This window comes from Hyperolius riggenbachi, chromosome 7 (assembly GCF_040937935.1).
Source record: "Hyperolius riggenbachi isolate aHypRig1 chromosome 7, aHypRig1.pri, whole genome shotgun sequence".
In the NCBI taxonomy this organism is placed as follows: Eukaryota; Metazoa; Chordata; class Amphibia; order Anura; family Hyperoliidae; genus Hyperolius; species Hyperolius riggenbachi.
Window position 1 is genome coordinate 12,947,042 of NC_090652.1, and position 21,022 is coordinate 12,968,063.

Sequence of the window (21,022 nt, forward strand, 5' to 3'; positions counted from 1 at the left end):
CACGTGAGAAGTGGATCGAAAATCATACATGATTCCAAACATTTTTTACAAATAAATAACTGCAAAGTTGGGTGTGCGTAATTATTCGGCCCCCTGAGTCAATACTTTGTAGAACCACCTTTTGCTGCAATTACAGCTGCCAGTCTTTTAGGATATGCCTCTACCAGCTTTGCACATCTAGAGACTGAAATCCTTGCCCATTCTTCTTTGCAAAACAGCTCCAGCTCAGTTAGATTAGATGGACAGCGTTTGTGAACAGCAGTTTTCAGATCTTGCCACAGATTCTCGACTGGATTTAGATCTGGACTTTGACTGGGCCATTCTAACACATAGATATGTTTTGTTTTAAACCATTCCATTGTTGCCCTGGCTTTATGTTTAGGGTCATTGTCCTGCTGGAAGGTGAACCTCTGCCCCAGTCTCAAGTCTTTTGCAGTCTCCAAGAGGTTTTCTTCCAAGGTTGCCCTGTATTTGGCTCCATCCATCTTCCCATCAACTCTGACCAGCTTCCCTGTCCCTGCTGAAGAGATGCACCCCCCTAGTATGATGCTGCCACCACCATATTTGACAGTGGGGATGGTGTGTTCAGAGTGATGTGCAGTGTTAGTTTTCCGCCACACATAGCGTTTTGCATTTTGGCCAAAAAGTTCCATTTTGGTCTCATCTGACCAGAGCACCTTCTTCCACATGGCTGCTGTGTCCCACACATGGCTTGTGGCAAACTGCAAACAGGACTTCTTATGCTTTCTGTTAACAATGCATTTCTTCTTGCCACTCTTCCATAAAGGCCAACTTTGTACAGTGCATGACTAATAGTTGTCCTATGGACAGATTCCCCCACCTGAGCTGTAGATCTCTGCAGCTTGTCCAGATTCACCATGGGCCTCTTGAGTGCATTTCTGATCAGCGCTCTCCTTGTTCGGCCTGTGAGTTTAGGTGGACGGCCTTGTCTTGGTAGGTTTACAGTTGTGCCATACTCCTTCCATTTCTGAATGATCGCTTGAGCAGTGCTCCGTGGGATGTTCAAGGCTTTGGAAATCTTTTTGTAGCCTAAGCCTGCTTTAAATTTCTCAATAACTTTATCCCTGACCTGTCTTGTGTGTTCTTTGGACTTCACGGTGTTGTTGCTCCCAATATTCTCTTAGACAACCTCTGAGGCCCTCACAGAGCAGCTGTATTTGTACTGACATTAGATTACACACAGGTGCACTCTATTTAGTCATTAGCACTCATCAGGCAATGTCTATAGGCAACTGACTGCACTCAGATCAAAGGGGGGCGAATAATTACGCACACCCCACTTTGCAGTTATTGATTTGTAAAAAATGTTTGGAATCATGTATGATTTTCGTTCCACTTCTCACCTGTACACCACTTTGTATTGGTCTTTCATGTGGAATTCCAATAAAATTGAATCATGTTTGTGGCAGTAATATGAACAAAATTGTTGCTGCACCAATGGTAACAATGTGATGTGCTAGGATCCACTCTGGAGCACCCAAGTGTGGGTCTATGATGATTTGAGAAAGGACTGTAACGGTCCGAAACGCCTGTGCGTCATCTGCCATGTACCCATGCTATTTTATCATGTTTTTATGACTTTGATACATTCATAAAATTGGATTTTTGATGGTGCGGATCTTGAAGGCTTGTGGCAGTAATGTGACAAAATGTGGAAAACTTCAAGGGGGCCGAATACTTTTGCAACCCACTGTATGTAGTTTACTACTGAAAAAATGTGTCTAATTGACTCTAAACTTTATTCTCATACTTTAAATTGATTTATTTCTTAAAAGATATACTTCTCAAGAGCTGCTCCAAAACTATGGAACTCCCTACCTCCCCCCATTAGGGTTACACCCTCCCCCTTCAACATTTTCAAAAAGGCCCTCAAAACGCTGCGTAATATGTTGGCGCTTTATAAATACAATAAATAAATAAATAATACATTTTAAAATGCAAGACGTTTTGAATTAGGATAATACCATTTATTTAAAAAAAAGTTAATTTGAAGAAAAATGAACCAGGATTGAAAGGACCAGTGTGGTTTGAATTACAAAACAACATCATTTTCTTATGAGACCTTTATGGTATGCGTGGCTAGGGGTGTGGCATGGGTGTAGCCGACTTTCTTAACTGAAAAAGTTGGGAGGTATGTTATTCTGCTACGTGGGTCAAGGGTGCCAGGGGAAAGGTGAGTGTTTTACAAGCCACATGGGTTGGATTTGGATCATGCCAATGTCACAAGGGGAGGGGGGTGTAAGTAGAAATCACTGGGCCCCCCTGCAAAAATTTGGATAGCTCCACCCCCCCCCCCCCTCCAAACACCCTTCACCCACCACCCTGCTTTCTGCACAGGTAAACAGAGAACCAGTGTTTTCACACATACAGACACACATGGCATGCAGAAAACGCTTACATAAAACCGACAGAGGGGTGTGCTCCCAGCCTCAGCTTATTACACTCACTCTGTCCATCTCTGATGGAGCAGAACTGGCTCTGCAGACTTCTCCAGCATCACTACTGTACACAGCACTTGGGAAGGGGGAGGCTGGGGGCAGAGCGCTGTACACAAAAGTCTGCTGCACATTGAATAGGGGCTGTCTACAAAACTTTGTATCATTCGTTATCAGTGGCTGAGCAGAACAATTGTACAGAGAATAGAAAGCTTTTTCTCTCCGTGCCCCGACTCCTCAAGCATCACTACTGGAAACAGCACTTGGGGAGGGGTAGATAGGCAGAGGGTAGAACAGCTCTACACACAAGACCCTGCTGAACACTGAATAGGGACTGTCTACAAAAAACATTTTCTGTGAAACTTTGTATGATTCCTTATCAGTGGCTGAGCAGATGCAGTCGTTAGAACTATTGTGCAAAGAGCAGAAAGTTTTCTCTCTCCTTGCCCTTAGTTGTCAGTCTCTCAGGACAGGCCCCCCTGTGACTTCTGGGCCCTCCTGTGGCTGCATCCCTTGCAGGGTCTATTGTTATGTCCCTGAGGGGGGGGGGCTGTGAGTTATTGCTGCACTTGGCTCAGCCTCTGGATTGTTTTGTCTGCGCATTGATTGGCTGCACAAAGTGGCTTTCCACTAATGGAGGTTTGCCAGTAGGCAGCTTCCGGGTAGGGGAAGCCTTGCAGGATGCTCCGTCTGGTAACCATGAGAGCAGCTGTGCGTGATAAGCCATTGGTCCGTTCTCCCCTTGCTGTGCTCACTTGATGATGCACGCGGAGGGAGCTGCATTTACATAGCCTGATTGGTCCAAGGGAGCAGGGCTGGTTCTCTCATGAAGCAAGGTGAAACATTTGCATCAGGCGCAGAGATTACAGGGGCAGCATGTTTGTACTGTGTTTACACTTACAGCATGCAGTCAGAGTAGGAGGAGAAGTGAGGTCATCACTGGTGAAAAGCAGCTTGTTGTGCTGTGTGAGGAGTCTGACAGTGAGTGAGGAGGGGGGGAGGCAGGAGACCATCATTGGGGAAAAGCAGCTTGTTGTGTTGTATGAGGAGTCTGACTGTGAGTGAGGAGGGGGGAGGCAGGAGAGCATCATTGGGGAAAAACAGCTTGTTGTGCTGTGTGAGGAGTCTGACAGTGAGTGAGGAGGGGGGAGGCAGGAGAGCATCATTGGGGAAAAGCTGCTTGTTGTGCTGTGTGAGGAGTGTGACAGTGAGTGGGGAGGGGGGAGGCAGGAGAGCAGCATTGGGGAAAAGCAGCTTGTTGGGCTGTGTGAGGAGTCTGACAGTGAGTGAGGAGGGGGGAGGCAGGAGAGCATCATTGGGGAAAAGCAGCTTGTTGTGCTGTGTGAGGAGTCTGACAGTGAGTGAGGAGGGGGAGGAGGAGAGCAGCATTGGGGAAAAGCAGCTTGCTGTGCTGTGTGAGGAGTGTGACAGTGAGTGAGGAGGGGGAAGGCAGGAGAGCATCATTGGGGAAAAGCTGCTTGTTGTGCTGTGTGAGGAGTCTGACAGTGAGTGAGGAGGGGGAGGCAGGAGAGCATCATTGTGGAAAAGCAGCTTGGTGTGCTGTGGGAGGAGTCTGACAGTGAGTGAGGAGGGGGGAGAGCAGCATTAAGGAAAAGCAGCTTGTTGTGCTGTGTGAGGAGTCTGACAGTGAGTGAGGAGTGGGGAGGCAGGAGAGCGGCATTGGGGAAAAGCAGCTTGTTGTGCTGTGTGAGGAGTGTGACAGTTAGTGAGGAGGGGGGAGGCAGGAGAGCAGCATTGGGGAAAAGCAGTTGGTTGTGCTGTGTGAGGAGTGTGACAGTGAGTGAGGAGGGGGAGGCAGGAGAGCAGCATTGGGGAAAAGCAGCTTGTTGTGCTGTGTGAGGAGTCTGACAGTGAGTGAGGAGGGGGAGGCAGGAGAGCATCATTGGGGAAAAGCAGCTTGTTGTGCTGTGTGAGGAGTGTGACAGTGAGTGGGGAGGGGGGAGGCAGGAGAGCAGCATTGGGAAAAGCAGCTTGTTGGGCTGTGTGAGGAGTCTGACAGTGAGTGAGGAGGGGGGAGGCAGGAGAGCATCATTGGGGAAAAGCAGTTGGTTGTGCTGTGTGAGGAGTGTGACAGTGAGTGAGGAGGGGGAGGCAGAAGAGCAGCATTGGGGAAAAGCAGCTTGTTGTGCTGTGTGAGGAGTCTGACACTGAGTGAGGATGGGGAGGCCGGAGAGCATCATTGGGGAAACGCAGCTTGTTGTGCTGTGTGAGGAGTCTGACAGTCAGTGGCGTAGCGAAGGAGCTGTGGGCCCCGATGCAAGTTTTGCATGGGGCCCCCCCAAACACTCTATACATTACAATTGATACGGCAAGATCTGCAAAGGACAACAACAAAGTCAGAGGTGCAAGTTGGGGATGGAAACAGTTTGTTAATGATTACTACTATTTAAAGCATCTATAGAAGTGATTATTAACAACACAGGGCCAATAGAGACCTAATATTGTGCTTGAGAGAGGGCCCCTTGGGGCCCCTCTGACCCAAGGGCCCCGATGCGGTCGCTACCTCTGCAACCCCTATTGCTACGCCCCTGCTGACAGTGAGTGAGGAGGGGGAGGCAGGAGAGCAGCAGTGTTTCATGTGACTTGTCACAGACTCACAGCCAGCCAGTGTGTTATTGTGTTGAGCTGCAGCATGTCATGTGAGAACATTAAATGAAGTAAAGTAAATTGTCACGTGCTGAGTGACTGTACAATAATTCCAAATGCAGGGCGTGCACACCGTCTGTGCGGTGTTTGGGCCTTATCCCTGCCGCAGTGTGTGACGGACTGTGAGGAAGCAATAATGCAAAGCAATTGTTGACCGTGGGGTCACTGTGGGTGAAGCCACCTGGATTGGTGATGTATTAACTATGCAGAGCTGTTAGGCTGACGTGTATCAACACTAGTTCTTCATTAAATGGACATGAACAGTAGCTGGTGCCAGTGTTGCCAACCCTTCACGTTATTTTTTACTGACAAATACCTAAAAATTTACTGACAAAAGATTTTTTTTACTGACAAAATCCCCTGCGCGCGGGGCGCCGGAAAAATGGACGTGGTCACGCAACAGAATGTGGGCATGGTCATGGGTAGGGCCAAATATACATGATTTTAGTATTGCTGTAAAAGGTCTGCCAGGGAAGTTTGAGCTCTGCCATAGTATTTTCCCCCCTTCCCCCAAAATACATGTAATCTTACAGCATTTCACCAAAAATCCACGTAATCTGGCAGAGGTTCATCCAAAGTACAGACAATATGGCAGTGGTTCCCAAAAAATAGATGTAATCTGGCAGCAGCGATTCCCCCAACATACACATAATCTGGCAGCAGTTCCCCAAAATACATTTAATCTGACAGCAGTGGTTCCTCAAAAATAGGTAGCCCCAGGTCTATAGGTGTCCCCAGAATAGGTGGCCAGGGGTATAGATGTCCCCATAACAGGTAGCCAGGGGGAGAGATGTCCCCAGAACAGGTAGCCAGGGGTATATGTGCCCAGTATATGTAGGCAAGGGTACAGGGCCGGTTCTAGACTGGCACATATGAGGGGGAAGTCAAATGGGTAGGGGGAAACATGTTCGAGGAAATTTGCGGCGCGCAAAGCAGTGGGCATGGCAAGTAAATGCACATAATGAGAGACAGCGTTTACCCACTAAATGCACATAAGAGACATTGTTTCACCATTAAATGCACATAAGAGACAGCCTTTCACCAGTAAATGCATGTAATGACAGACAGCCTTTCACCAGTAAATGCACGTAATAAGAGACAGCTTTTCACCAGTAAATGCACATAAGAGACAGCTTTTCACCAGTAAATGCACATAAGAGACAGCTTTTCACCAGTAAATGCACATAAGAGACAGCTTTTCACCAGTAAATGCACATCATAAGAGAAAGCTTTTCACCAGTAAATGCACATAATAAGAGACAGCTTTTCACCAGTAAATGCACATAAGATACTGCTTTTTACCAGTAAATGCACATAATAAGAGACAGCTTTTCACCAGTAAATGCACATAATGGCAAACAGCCAGTGTCCTCAGTATATGTAGCCAGCAGATATATGTGCTCAGTATATGTTGCCAGAGATATATGTCCCCAGTATATGTAGGCAGGGGTATATGTGCCCAGTATATGTAGCCAGAGGTATATGTCCCCAGTATATGTAGCCAGGGGTATATGTGCCCAGTATATGTAGGCAAGGGTATATGTCCCCAGTATATTTAGCCAGAGGTATATGTCCCCAGTATATGTATGCAGGGTTATATGTGCCCAGTATATGTAGGCAGGGGTATATGTTCCCAGTATATGTAGTCGGGTATATGTCCCCAGTATATGTAGGCAGGGTATATGTGCCCAGTATATGTAGCCACAGGTATAGGTGCCCAGTATATGTAGTCAGGGAGTATATGTGCCCAGTATATGTAGTCAGGGGGTATATGTGCCCAGTATATGTAGGCAGGGGTATATGTGCCCAGTATATGTAGCCAGAGGTATATTTCCCAGTATATGTAGTCAGGGTTATATGTGCCCAGTATATGTAGGCAGGGGTATATGTGCCCAGTATATGTAGTCAGGGTTATATGTGCCCAGTATATGTAGCCAGAGGTATATGTGCCCAGTATATGTAGAAAGAGGTATATGTCCCAGTATATGTAGGCAGGGGTATATGTCCCCAGTATATGTAGCCAGAGGTATATGTCCCAGTATATGTAGGTAGGGGTATATGTGCCCAGTATATGTAGCCAGAGGTATATGTCACAGTATATGTAGTCAGGGGTATATGTGCCCAGTATATGTAGCCAGGGGTATATGTCCCCAGTATATGTAGTCAGGGGTATATGTGCCCAGTATATGTAGCCAGAGGTATATGTGCCCAGTATATGTAGGCAGGAGTATATGTCCCCAGTATATGTAGTTAGGGGTATATGTGCCCAGTATATGTAGCCAGAGGTATATGTGCCCAGTATATGTAGTCAGGGTTATATGTGCCCAGTATATGTAGGCAGGGGTATATGTGCCCAGTATATGTAGTCAGGGTTATATGTGCCCAGTATATGTAGCCAGGGTATATGTGCCCAGTATATGTAGAAAGAGGTATATGTCCCAGTATATGTAGGCAGGGGTATATGTCCCCAGTATATGTAGCCAGAGGTATATGTCCCAGTATATGTAGGCAGGGGTATATGTGCCCAGTATATGTAGTCAGGGTTATATGTGCCCAGTATATGTAGCCAGAGGTATATGTCCCAGTATATGTAGTCAGGGGTATATGTGCCCAGTATATGTAGCCAGGGGTATATGTCCCCAGTATATGTAGTCAGGGGTATATGTGCCCAGTATATGTAGCCAGAGGTATATGTGCCTAGTATATGTAGCCAGAGGTATATGTGCCCAGTATATGTAGGCAGGGGTATATGTCCCCAGTATATGTAGTTAGGGGTATATGTGCCCAGTATATGTAGCCAGAGGTATATGTGCCCAGTATATGTAGGCAGGGGTATATGTAGTCGGGTATATGTCCCCAGTATATGTAGGCAGGGTATATGTGCCCAGTATATGTAGCCAGAGGTATATGTGCCCACAATAGGTAGCCAGGTGACCACCTCCCCAGCAGGAGGACAGCAGCGCAGTGGAGGGAGAGCTGTGGCATCAGCAGTGGAGAAGGGGGGCAATCCCCCTACCTTCCCTCACCTTAGTGCTCTCCCTCCCTCGCTGTCCCCTTCGGAAATAAGTGCTGAGTGGCTGGCAGGCGGCAGTGAGCGGAACTTACCTGCGTCTCGTCGCAGGCGCGGGATGATTTGCCACTACTCTGGTCTGGTCCAGACCAGAGCAGCAGAATTTCCGGCGCTTGGAGCGAGACGGAAGGTAAGTCCCGCCCGCTGCCAAACGCCACTCAGCACTTAGTTCAGGAGGGGACAGCGAGGGAGGGAGAGCACTAAGGTGAGGGAAGGTAGGGGGATTGCCCCCCTTCTCCACCGCTGATGCCACAGCTCTCCCTCCACTGCGCTGCTGTCCTCCTGCTCTCAGGGCGGGCGGCCTAATGGACGCTGCTGAATTCCTTACGGAATTCACGGGCAGCTTAATTTGTATCAAAATTTACGGGCTGCCCGTAAATTTACGGGCGGTTGGCAACACTGGCTGGTGCCCATGTGAGTGTGTCTTCAGAGGTTGATCTTCTGGGTGTAAAGGCCGTGTGCTGTCATTCTCTTACTGCTTAAGCTGGCCACTAACGGTCCAATTTCTAGCGAAAAATTGTTCAAGCGATCAGAAATTCTGATCGGAAGTGAAATATTGTAATACATCGTTCACTGCATCAACGAACCAATCTTTGCTTCCTGTCTATCACAACCAACAAGAAAATCCAAATTTTGGTTCGACGAAAATTCATTCGGACGACATTTTTTTCACTTTTTTCGCTCTAACGATTTTTCGCTAGAAATTTGACCGTTAGTGGCCACCTTTACACTGATGCACATTTGAAGCTCTTTAGAGCCACATAAAATGGCAAGGAGGCACTGGCAGGGGTGCAGCAATAGCCATAGCAGCTGGAGGCGCCCTGCAGCAGAGGGGGCCCAGGAGATACTTGATGTAATTACTATTAGCTTTCTTGTATTCCTCCCGTTTCCACCACACGTAGATTGGATGCAGAACGGATACAGAAAAACTGACTCCAATGAATGCCTATGGGAAAATTTGCATCAGAAAAATCGTGTTTAGTGGAAACAGGCCCATAAGCTAGGGTGACCATATTTTGATTTCCAAAAAAGAGGACGATCACAACAGCATGTGGGCGTGGTCATGGGTGGGGCCAAATATACAAGACCTTAGCAGTTTGCTGTCCAACTTCGCGGGCATGGAGGCCATTTTTTTTTCCAGACCACATGGTGGAGGGCCGACCGACCACAAAATGCAATCAGATTCGCAGAAGAATTCCCTACAAAATGCAATGAGATTGGCAACAGATTTCCCCACAAATGGAATCCGATTGGCAGCATATTTCTCTACAAATGCAATGAGATTGGCAACAGATTTCCCCACAAATGCAATAAGATTGGCAACAGATTTCCCCACAAATGCAATAATATTGGCAGCAGATTTTCCCACAAATGCTATAAGATTGGCAGCAGATTTCCCCACTAATGCTATAAGATTGGCAGCAGATTTCCCCACTAATGCAATGAGAATTGCTCCCACAGGCCACACAGCACCAGCGTGACAGATCTTATCTAAGGTTTCTTCCTGCTCTTGGCAGCCTATGTGTCCCTCACCTCAGCCCTGCTCCCAGGAGTTATCCTGGGGTCCCCTCCATAGCAGCCGGGGACCTGGTGAGGTTGGCCAGTTCTGCAACTGCACACAGCCATGCCGCCTGCGCATAATGCTCCCGGCCACACCAGGTCGCCAACTGCTACGGAGGGGACCCCAGAATAACGTCTGGGAGTAGAGGGACACATAGGCTGCAAGGGGCAGGAGGAAGCCCCAGATAAGATCTGTTTGTTTTTTATAAAAAGCCGTGATGTTTCCTTTAAATGCAATGTTCCAGTGCTGCAACAAGCTGATTCATTCAGCTAATACCAGCAATGAAAGGGTTACAGGAGACAGATGTGGGCTGTGCTAGCAGGGCTTGCCTGTTTAATGCACAGAAGACAAATGGAGAGAAGAGGTGTCGGCTTACCAGTTAGAGTGTCTGTGGTGTCTGCACGGCCAGTGTCCCTGTCCCATCGGAGCTTCAAGAGCCAGGATGCTGGGACTGAGCTGAGGGGGACACTTGGCACTCTAGGAGCACGCTGCAGACACGAGGCAGGACTGGACTCTTCGGGGAGTCTCTGCCATTTCAAATGAGGATAGGTGCACCACGCTATCTCTGCATCTCCTCACTGGCTGGCTGTGTCTGGCCCCGACCCGACCTCCTCTGTCCTCCATCCTTCTCCTCCTCCGGGCCAGCGAATTAGTGTTGTCCGGATCATGAACGATTCGGATCTTTGATCCGAATCTATTTTATGAGTCGATCATCCGAATCATCAAAATGAGTGATTCGGATCGCAAAAGGGGCGGGGCCAGGAGCGACACGCCCCCTCTCAGCGGCAGCGGGGTCCTGGAAACAGAGCTGAGATGGATCGCTCTGTTGGATGGGAGGCAGCCTTGCAGGGAGACAGGTAGATGAGAGAGAGGGGACATGGGTGCCACTGCCAGATATGTGTAGAGCACACATACTGGCTATAACGTGCTGCCCATTATAGGCTGGCTGTTCCGTAGTGCTGCACAGTGAACACATGGGAAGCTTTTGGCTCAGCACAGCTCGGTAACTTTGCAGACAGTGTGATTGAAAGGCTGAAGGCAATATAATCCTCCTGCACTCGGCACTAAACAGCTGCACTTATCTTCTGGGAATGCTTTCTTTCACTGTGTGACCTTTTCTTTCAAAGTGTACAGATGAACATATAGGTGAAATATATGTAAAGCATATGATTGCAGCATGTGGGTATTGTGTGCAAACATTTCTGCTCTCTGCTCGTCCCTCCTCCCTTCTCTGTCCACTCCCTGCCCTCTGTCCATCTTCTCCCCTTCTCTGTGTGTCCACCCCCTCCCCTTCTCCTGTCCACAGACCTGTCCTGCTGTTCATTTCACCCCTGAATGCTTCCGGTAGTAAAATGATCCGAGATTCGAATCAAAGATCCGGATCTCTTCAATGATCCGATTCGAATCATCCGGATCATTGAAAAGATCCGAACTTCCCATCTCTACAGCGAATTCTCCAGTCCACCCCTGGGCGGAGCAGAGCAGTGCAGCAGGGATTGATTGCCAAAGAGCCGTTTGGGGAGCCGAACATGAGTCAGAAGAGCCGCTTGCAGAGACAGTGTCTCTGCAAGCGGCTCTTCTGACTCGTGTTCGGCTCTCTGTCTCTGCAAGCAGCTCTTCTGACTCCAGTTCGGCTCTCTTTCTCTGCAAGCGGCTCTTCTGCCGCTGGTGTTCACCTCCTGTTCGGCTCTCTCACCGGACAATTCAAAATCCCGGCAGGACGGCCCGGACAGTATTGAAAAAGTGGACCTGTCCGGGCAAAAGAGGACGCCTGGTCAGCCTACCATAAGCATTCACTGGAGTCAGTTTTTCTGCATCCATTCTGCATCCAATCTACGTGTAGTGGAAACAGGCCCTTGGGTCCTTTTACACTTAATCAGTTGCTCTCAGTTATAACTGAAAGAAAACTGATTTTCAAAGTAATGCCCATGTTTTCCTACGGCGTTTTTATAGAAATCTTCTTCCCAATGCACTGCTATGAAGAAAACTCGTACTAACGCACACTAACGCATACCAACTGATTAAGTGTATGCGGGGCCCTAGCCTGTTTGGCAGGACCCTCCTCCCTGTGTGCTCTTCTCCACCACCATATGGACTCAGTGACTCAACTGCTGTATTTCTCCCTACATTGTTACATCACCATTTTGTGTACAATTGCTGAACGCTATAATATTCCTGTGTAACATTATTTAATGTTGCAATGTCTCCCCTATGCATTGCGCAGTGGTGTTTAACAATATTGTGTACAACATGTACATTTCTTCCAGATTAAAATTCACTGTAAATTCCTTTCTCCCCACATCACTGTCACTTACAATAGGAAGTAAAAAGCTGACAAATTTGACAGATTTTGGACTTGTCTATCTACTCATGGGGTGTTCTCATGGTTTTTCTTTACTTTCAAATGAACTTACTGAACGAATAGTTGCTCAGTAAAACTCTTCTAAGTTCCGATTCAGCAGAAATTCCGATTTTCGCCATTGCCAATTACCAATTCCACGGATTTCCGATCCGTTTCCGATTTCCGAGTTCGGATTTACAATTTCCAAGTAGTGTTTTTTTAGGTAATTTTTTGCACTCTCTGATTGGCCAAATACTTCCGAGTTGACTCTGCTTTCCCTGATTGGTCCATTGATTTCGAGTTCTCTGATTGGGCTAAAAATACCAAATTGCAGTAATTCAATTTTGGAGTTCCGTTTACCTGTTTCCGAGTTCCGATCGGAAATTTGGATTTCTGATCGAAAATTCAGAAATTTCAATTCCGAATGAGCATCCTTAGAACTGAACTACTTGATTTAACCTTCCCAGCGTTCAATTTCCCCAGGATTTCTGTGCAAACAGTGATAACATTTATTTTTAAAACTTTTTTTTTTCCTGTAACTTGCCAAAATGTGTCAAGCAATGGTCTAGTATGCAGTGCAGGAGAGTATTGATGTGTATGCATGTTTATACTGTTCACAGCATGTTTTTTTGAACGGACATTTCTGTCCATACCGCTAGGGAGGTTAAGTGTGGTTATTGCTCAGTAAAACTGCCAGAATAGTGTGCGAACAAGTAGGGAGGCTGGCTGGCATCTTTATTTAAATCCATACCAAAGAGTGGTTTTGTGAGGAATAAAGGAGATACTGAGATAATAAGAATCCCCCGTGAGGAGATGGGCTGCTCCAAAACCTGTCAGATTTTTGCCTCCTTCTGTAAGGAAAAAAGTAATTTATAGTTCCTTTTACTCTGGGAGAAATGTACTTCTTAATATGAACCTCAAACGAGAAAAATTATATAACCTTTTAGGGACCGCCTCTATTAGATCCTACGCCGCACTTGTGACTGTTCTAGCCTGATGCAAGGATCTACGCCACCCACGCCACCCGCCATTTCCGCTCCCGACGCGATCGTGCGCACCCGAGAGGGGAGATTAAGCTAAATGACAGCTCACATCTCCCCTCAGTGATCAGAAGCCATTGCGGCGGTAGGGGGGGGGGGGGGAGAGGATTCACCCACCTCCCTGCTGATCCTCCGACGATTAGCACTCCCCACCACTCTGGCCATCATCTCTGCTCTCTCTGACATCAGTGTCGGGTCCCGGCTTGATGATGCCATCAAGCCACAACCGGGAACTGAGCGGCAGTACGAGCGGAGATGCCAGCCAGAGCGGAGGGGTCCACAGCGGCTCATCGCTGGAGCCTGAGAGGTGAGTAAAGGCTGTGGGCTACAGGGGGGACACCTGGCTACCAAAGGCCCTAAGAGGGACCCGGCTGCCTGACCCTCCAACACCCCCCCCCCCCCTGCATGCAAATTTGCCTGGTTAGGCAGCCAGTCCCCAAAGGGTTGAACTAGAAATCACTGTGCTCTCCTGCGAAACTTTTAGGGCCTCAGTCCCTACCCCTTGTACAGTATAGGTGCCCTCAGTATAGCCAGGTATAGGTGCCCTCAGTATAGCCAGGTATAGGTGCCCACAGTATAGCCAGGTATAGGTGCCCCCAGTATAGCCAGGCATGGGTGCCCCCAGTATAGCCAGGAATAGGTGCCCACAGTATAGCCAGGTATAGGTGCCCTCAGTACAGCCAGGTATAGGTGCCCCCAGTATAGCCAGGTATAGGTGCCCTCAGTACAGCCAGGTATAGGTGCCCACAGTACAGCCAGGTATAGGTGCCCTCAGTACAGCCAGGTATAGGTGCCCTCAGTACAGCCAGGTATAGGTGCCCCCAGTATAGCCAGGTATAGGTGCCCTCAGTACAGCCAGGTATAGGTGCCCTCAGTACAGCCAGGTATAGGTGCCCTCAGTACAGCCAGGTATAGGTGCCCTCAGGGCCGGGCCGAGGCATAGGCTGGTGAGGCTCCAGCCTCAGGGCGCAGTGTAGGAGGGGGCGCAGAATTCATTCAGCTGTCATTCCTAATTGTGTTTGAAGCAGAAAGAAATAAGAAAAGGGGATACATGGCAGTGACTGTAAGCCAGATAACTTGGGGAGGTTGTGGGCCCTGGGGTGCCTCTTAGTCTAATAGCAATCAGTGTATGACGGCTGGGGTGGCAGGGATGGAGGGGCGCACTTTGGTGTCTCAGCCTTGGGTGCTGGAGGACCTTGTCCCGGCTCTGGGTGCCCTCAGTATAGCCAGATATAGGTGCCCTCAGTATAGCCAGGCATGGGTGCCCCCAGTATAGCCAGGTATAGGTGCTCCCAGTATAACCAGGCATGGGTGCCCCCAGTATAGCCAGGAATAGGTGCCCTCAGTACAGCCAGGTATAGTTGCCCACAGTATAGCCAGGTATAGGTGCCATCAGTATAGCCAGGCATGGGTGCCCCCAGTATAGCCAGGAATAGGTGCCCTCAGTATAGCCAGGTATAGGTGCCCTCAGTATAGCCAGGTATAGGTGCCCACAGTATAGCTAGGTATAGGTGCCATCAGTATAGCCAGGAATAGGTGCCCTCAGTATAGCCAGGTATAGGTGCCCCCAGTATAGCCAGGAATAGGTGCCCTCAGTACAGCCAGGTATAGGTGCCCTCAGTATAGCCAGGTATAGGTGCCCTCAGTATAGCCAGGTATAGGTGCCCCCAGTATAGCCAGGAATAGGTGCCCTCAGTACAGCCAGGTATAGGTGCCCCCAGTATAGCCAGGTATACGTGCCCCCAGTATAGCCAGGAATAGGTGCCCTCAGTATAGCCAGATATAGGTGCCCTCAGTATAGCCAGGAATAGGTGCCCTCAGTACAGCCAGGTATAGGTGCCCACAGTATAGCCAGGTATAGGTGCCCCCAGTATAGCCAGGTATAGGTGCCCTCAGTATAGCTAGGTATAGGTGCCCTCAGTATAGCCAGGTATAGGTGCCCACAGTATAGCCAGGAATAGGTGCCATCAGTATAGCCAGGTATAGGTGCCCACAGTATAGCCAAGTATAGGTGCCCCCAGTATAGCCAAGTATAGGTGCCATCAGTATAGCCAGGTATAGGTGCCCACAGTATAGCCAGGTATAGGTGCCATCAGTACAGCCAGGTATAGGTGCCCCCAGTATAGCCAGGTATAGGTGCCCCCAGTATAGCCAGGTATAGGTGCCCACAGTACAGCTAGGTATAGATGCCCACAGTATAGCTAATTATAAGTGCCCACAGTATAGCCAGATATAGGTGACCACAGTACAGCCAGGTATAGGTGCCCACAGTATAGCCAGGTATAGGTGCCCTCAGTATAGCCAGGTATAGGTGCCCCCAGTATAGCCAGGTATAGGTGCCCACAGTATAGCCAGGTATAGGTGCCCCCAGTATAGCCAGGTATAGGTGCCCCCAGTATAGCCAGGTATAGGTGCCCTCAGTATAGCCAGGAATAGGTGCCCCCAGTATAGCCAGGTATAGGTGCCCCCAGTATAGCTAGGTATAGGTGCCCACAGTATAGCCAGGTATAGGTGCCCCCAGTATAGCCAGGTATAGGTGCCCCCAGTATAGCCAGGTATAGGTGCCCCCAGTATAGCTAGGTATAGGTGCCCACAGTATAGCCAGGTATAGGTGCCCCCAGTATAGCCAGGTATAGGTGCCCCCAGTATAGCTAGGTATAGGTGCCCACAGTATAGCCAGGTACAGGTGCCCCCAGTATAGCCAGGTATAGGTGCCCACAGTACAGCTAGGTATAGATGCCCACAGTATAGCTAATTATAAGTGCCCACAGTATAGCCAGATATAGGTGACCACAGTACAGCCAGGTATAGGTGCCCTCAGTATAGCCAGGTATAGGTGCTCCCAGTATAACCAGGCATGGGTGCCCCCAGTATAGCCAGGAATAGGTGCCCACAGTATAGCCAGGTATAGGTGCCCACAGTATAGCCAGGTATAGGTGCCCTCAGTATAGCCAGGTATAGGTGCCCTCAGTATAGCCAGGTATAGGTGCTCCCAGTATAACCAGGCATGGGTGCCCCCAGTATAGCCAGGAATAGGTGCCCTCAGTACAGCCAGGTATAGGTGCCCACAGTATAGCCAGGTATAGGTGCCATCAGTATAGCCAGGCATGGGTGCCCACAGTACAGCGAGGTATATGTGCCCACAGTATAGCCAGGTATAGGTGCCCTCAGTACAGCCAGGCATGGGTGCCCCCAGTATAGCCAGGTATAGGTGCCCTCAGTATAGCCAGGTATAGGTGCCCACAGTATAGCCAGGTATAGGTGCCCACAGTATAGCCAGGTATAGGTGCCCTCAGTATAGCTAGGGATAGGTGCCCTCAGTATAGCCAGGTATAGGTGACCACAGTATAGCTAGGTATAGGTGCCCACAGTACAGCTAGGTATAGATGCCATCAGTATAGCCAGGAATAGGTGCCCTCAGTACAGCCAGGTATAGGTGCCCCCAGTATAGCTAATTATAAGTGCCCCCAGTATAGCCAGGTATAGGTGACCACAGTACAGCCAGGCATGGGTGCCCCCAGTATAGCCAGGTATAGGTGCCCTCAGTACAGCCAGGTATAGGTGCCCACAGTATAGCTAGGTATAGGTGCCATCAGTATAGCCAGGTATAGGTGCCCACAGTATAGCTAGGTATAGGTGCCATCAGTATAGCCAGGTATAGGTGCCCTCAGTATAGCCAGGTATAGGTGCCCACAGTATAGCTAGGTATAGGTGCCATCAGTATAGCCAGGTATAGGTGCCCTCAGTATAGCCAGGTATAGGTGCCCTCAGTATAGCCAGGTATAGGTGCCCACAGTATAGCTAGGTATAGGTGCCATCAGTATAGCCAGGTATAGGTGCCATCAGTATAGCCAGGTATAGGTGCCCACAGTATAGCTAGGTATAGGTGCCATCAGTATAGCCAGGTATAGGTGCCCTCAGTATAGCCAGGTATAGGTGCCCTCAGTATAGCCAGGTATAGGTGCCCACAGTATAGCCAGGAATAGGTGCCCTCAGTACAGCCAGGTATAGGTGCCCCCAGTATAGCCAGGTATAGGTGCCCCCAGTATAGCCAGGTATAGGTGCCCCCAGTATAGCCAGGTATAGGTGCCCTCAGTACAGCCAGGTATAGGTGCCCACAGTATAGCCAGGTATAGGTGCCCACAGTATAGCCAGGAATAGGTGCCCTCAGTACAGCCAGGTATAGGTGCCCCCAGTATAGCCAGGTATAGGTGCCCCCAGTATAGCCAGGTATAGGTGCCCCCAGTATAGCCAGGTATAGGTGCCCTCAGTACAGCCAGGTATAGGTGCCCACAGTATAGCCAGGTATAGGTGCCCACAGTATAGCCAGGAATAGGTGCCCTCAGTACAGTCAGGTATAGGTGCCCCCAGTATAGCCAGGTATAGGTGCCCACAGTATAGCTAATTATAAGTGCCCACAGTATAGCCAGGTATAGGTGACCACAGTACAGCCAGGTATAGGTGCCCTCAGTATAGCCAGGTATAGGTGCCCCCAGTATAGCCAGGTATAGGTGCCCCCAGTATAGCCAGGTATAGGTGCCCCCAGTATAGCCAGGTATAGGTGCCCTCAGTACAGCCAGGTATAGGTGCCCACAGTATAGCCAGGTATAGGTGCCCACAGTATAGCCAGGAATAGGTGACCACAGTACAGCCAGGTATAGGTGCCCTCAGTATAGCCAGGTATAGGTGCTCCCAGTATAACCAGGCATGGGTGCCCCCAGTATAGCCAGGAATAGGTGCCCACAGTATAGCTAGGCATGGGTGCCCCCAGTATAGGCAGGTATAGGTAGCCAGTTAGGTGCCCGAGGCCCAGGGTCGCAGCGCATGAGGGGAGAGCAATGGCCACACACAGCAGTGGGAAGTGGGGCCACTACCCCCCTCCCTCGCCTCATGTTCCCCTATCAGCTGTCCCCCCTTCAGCATTGACAGCAGCAGCAAGCGGGCGGGGGACAGTAAATGCGGACATACCTCTTCCGCTTTGGAAGCGTTCCCTGCTCCCTGCCCGCTTGCTGCTGCCGTCAATGCTGGAGGGGGGAGAGCTGTCAGGGGAGCCCGAGGTGAGGGAGGGGGGAGTGCCCCCCCCCCTCCTCACCACTGTGTGTAGCCATTGCTCCCCCCTCATGCACTGCGCCCCCTCCTGCCCCCAAAAACATCCCTCTGCCCATCCCCTCCCTTCCCGAGGCTGCATCCCTTGCAGGGGCGATTGTTACGCCCTGGCCACGCCCCTGCCACACCCCTAATCACTCCCCCAGCCATACCTCTAGTCATACCATACAGATTTCATAAGAAAAAATATGTTGTTTTTTTTTTATAATACAAACCACACTGGTTCTTCATGTCCTTCATAACATTTGAAAATAAGAAATATACCAATTTAAAGGATGGGAATGAAGTTTAAACACATTTTCAGTAGAAAAATACACATATTTACACAGATCTGTACATCAGTCCTGAAAGAGGGAAAAATGAGTAAGAAAGCGGGTCCACTGTGTAGCAGCGGCCGGGCCGGTCAGTGCTTGCACAGCCTCGTGCTCGCGCATGCGCACTGACCACCGACCTGCCCGGTCGGCAGCTGCTATGGAGACCGACTTGTTGTGGATCTGCGGCAAAGCATGCTTAGGTTTCCAGGGGCTGGAGGAAGCCCCAGGTAAGTAGATCTATTTTTTTTTTCATTTTCTCTGATGTTACTTTTAAAGATTCACTATGGTGAAAAATTGTAAAATGTAAAATATATGTAAACATAGACAAATAAGAAGTACATTTCTTCCTGAGTAAAATGAGCCATAAATTACTTTTATCCTATGTTGCTGTCACTTACAGTAGGTAGTAGAAATCTGACAGAAGCGACAGGTTTTGGACTAGTTCATCTCTTCATGGGGGATTCTCAGTGATTTATTTTCAAAAGCACTTAGGCCCCGTTCACACTTGCGTTTTGGCATGCAAACGGACCGAATCCGGATCGGATCAGGATCTGATCCGGATCCGGTCCGTTTGCATCAGGAATGTATCAGGCTGCCATCCGGATCCGTGTGGTAAAAACAGCGAAATTACTAATAAAATTGTTGGGGTCAGCAGAAGGTGCACCTGCTGCACCTGTAGAATCAGGTCCTCCGCTGTTTAGGCCTCACCTCCACCTCCGACATACTGCCAAACAGCTCCAGCACAAAGTCACTGCTGCTCCACTCCAGACATGCTTGGCCCATGTGTCCCCATCCAAAATGGCCGCTAGAATACGCATAGGAAGTGGGGTAGAATGTCAGGTGTTTGTCTCCAGTGTGTTCTGTGCTTTCCGTTCCCCATAGGTTTCTATTTCCGGATGGTGCAGTCAGGCTCCGGTCCGGTTGCGTGGGCCGGATGATCCGTACCCAAAAAATAGCGCATGTTGGAAAAGTGTCCGGAGTTCGGATCCGATCCGGCTCAGTTCCGTACGGAACGTACGCATGTGAACGTCCGCATAGACTTTGCATTGCTATGCGGAACGTACGTTCCGTTTGTACAGTATACAGTCCGGATCCGATCAGGCGAATCCGGACTGGGAACGCTAATGTGAACCGGGCCTTAGTGAATGGCATTTGCTCTGTCCAAATGCCAACAAAACTGTGTAGCGAGCAGGGAAGCTGGCCAGCATCATTGTTTATATCCTTTTTAGGAAATAGCTTTATAAAGAAAAAAAAACCTTGCTGAAAATCCCCTAGGAAGAGATGAACTAGTCCAAATCCTGTTGCTTCTGACAGATTTCTATTACCTGCTGTACTGACAGCAACATAGGAGAAAAGTAATTTATGGCTCATTTTACTCTGGAAAAAACGTACGTACAGTTTTTCGCTATAGTGCCCCTTAAAGCAAAGTTCTCTCCCGATCCTCGAAAATAACTATGCAGATACATTTTAATCAGATCTCCTCTAAGGTGTCTTTTCATCAGACTAAATAAACCCAGTTTATCTAACCTTTCATAGTAAGTGAGACCTTCCATGCCTCTAATCAATTGTGTTGCCCGTCTCTGCACCTGCTCTAAAACTGCAATATCTTTCCTGTAATGTAGTGCCCAGATGTGACGTTCTCATGAGCAGCATAAAGGGGAAATTGCCATGTGGGACACTATCACAGTGACACGAGCAGTAATGTCGATACAGAGCTCCTCGCACCATGACTCCCGGCTGCTAGTATGAACCTAGCCTTGGAGCTATTGAATGTAAACAAATCCTCTGCTCTTTCACTGTCTGGGCATCAGACAGGTTCCACAGGAATCTGCTGCAAGGTTCTTCTCATTAAACCTGGAGGACACTTTGTTGTAGCAACCAATACTTTCCTCGTGACCCAACTTTCTTCACACATCTGAGCAGTGTAGTCAGTCACCACCTTTATATTACCTTCCTTTCGTATCTATAGATGAACCCCGCTGACCTGTAAAGTCTCTATGAAATAATAGCTAACAGTCTCTTTAACAGCCTAGCGGAGACATCATTCCCGCCATGGAGAAGTACGAGAAGCTGGCCAAGATTGGCGAAGGATCGTATGGAGTTGTCTTCAAGTGTCGGAATAAGGAGACTGGACAAGTGGTGGCCATCAAGAAGTTTGTGGAGTCCGAGGATGACCCGGTTATAAAGAAGATCGCTTTGCGGGAGATTCGTATGCTGAAGGTGAGGGCCGTGTGTGAGGATACATCTGTGGCGCCGCATCACTCGCCCGCTCTGCGCTCTCAGCAGATTAGCAATGGGATCACCAGCCACACGTGAAGTCCTGCTTCCCATCTGGCTACAGCGGAACCTCATGTGACCCAACAGCATGTAACAGGTCACATGAGGCATCGCTGTAGCCCTGGATACAGGATGCTGGATGGGCGGATGGAGATCCCATCGCTGGAACGCTGAGAGAAGAGGAGTGAAG

At 49.0% G+C, this 21,022-nt stretch overlaps 1 protein-coding gene across 1 annotated transcript in view; it reads left to right on the top strand.

Annotated features, from left to right (window-relative positions):
- The window catches only part of CDKL4 (cyclin dependent kinase like 4), a 63,404-nt gene that overhangs the window by 7,260 nt on the left and 35,122 nt on the right, over nt 1-21,022 (top strand). The window contains exon 2 of the mRNA XM_068246462.1: nt 20,584-20,775. Coding sequence (XP_068102563.1) covers nt 20,608-20,775 — 168 coding nt within the window. The 5' untranslated portion in view covers nt 20,584-20,607. The remainder of the gene's footprint in view (nt 1-20,583; nt 20,776-21,022) is intronic.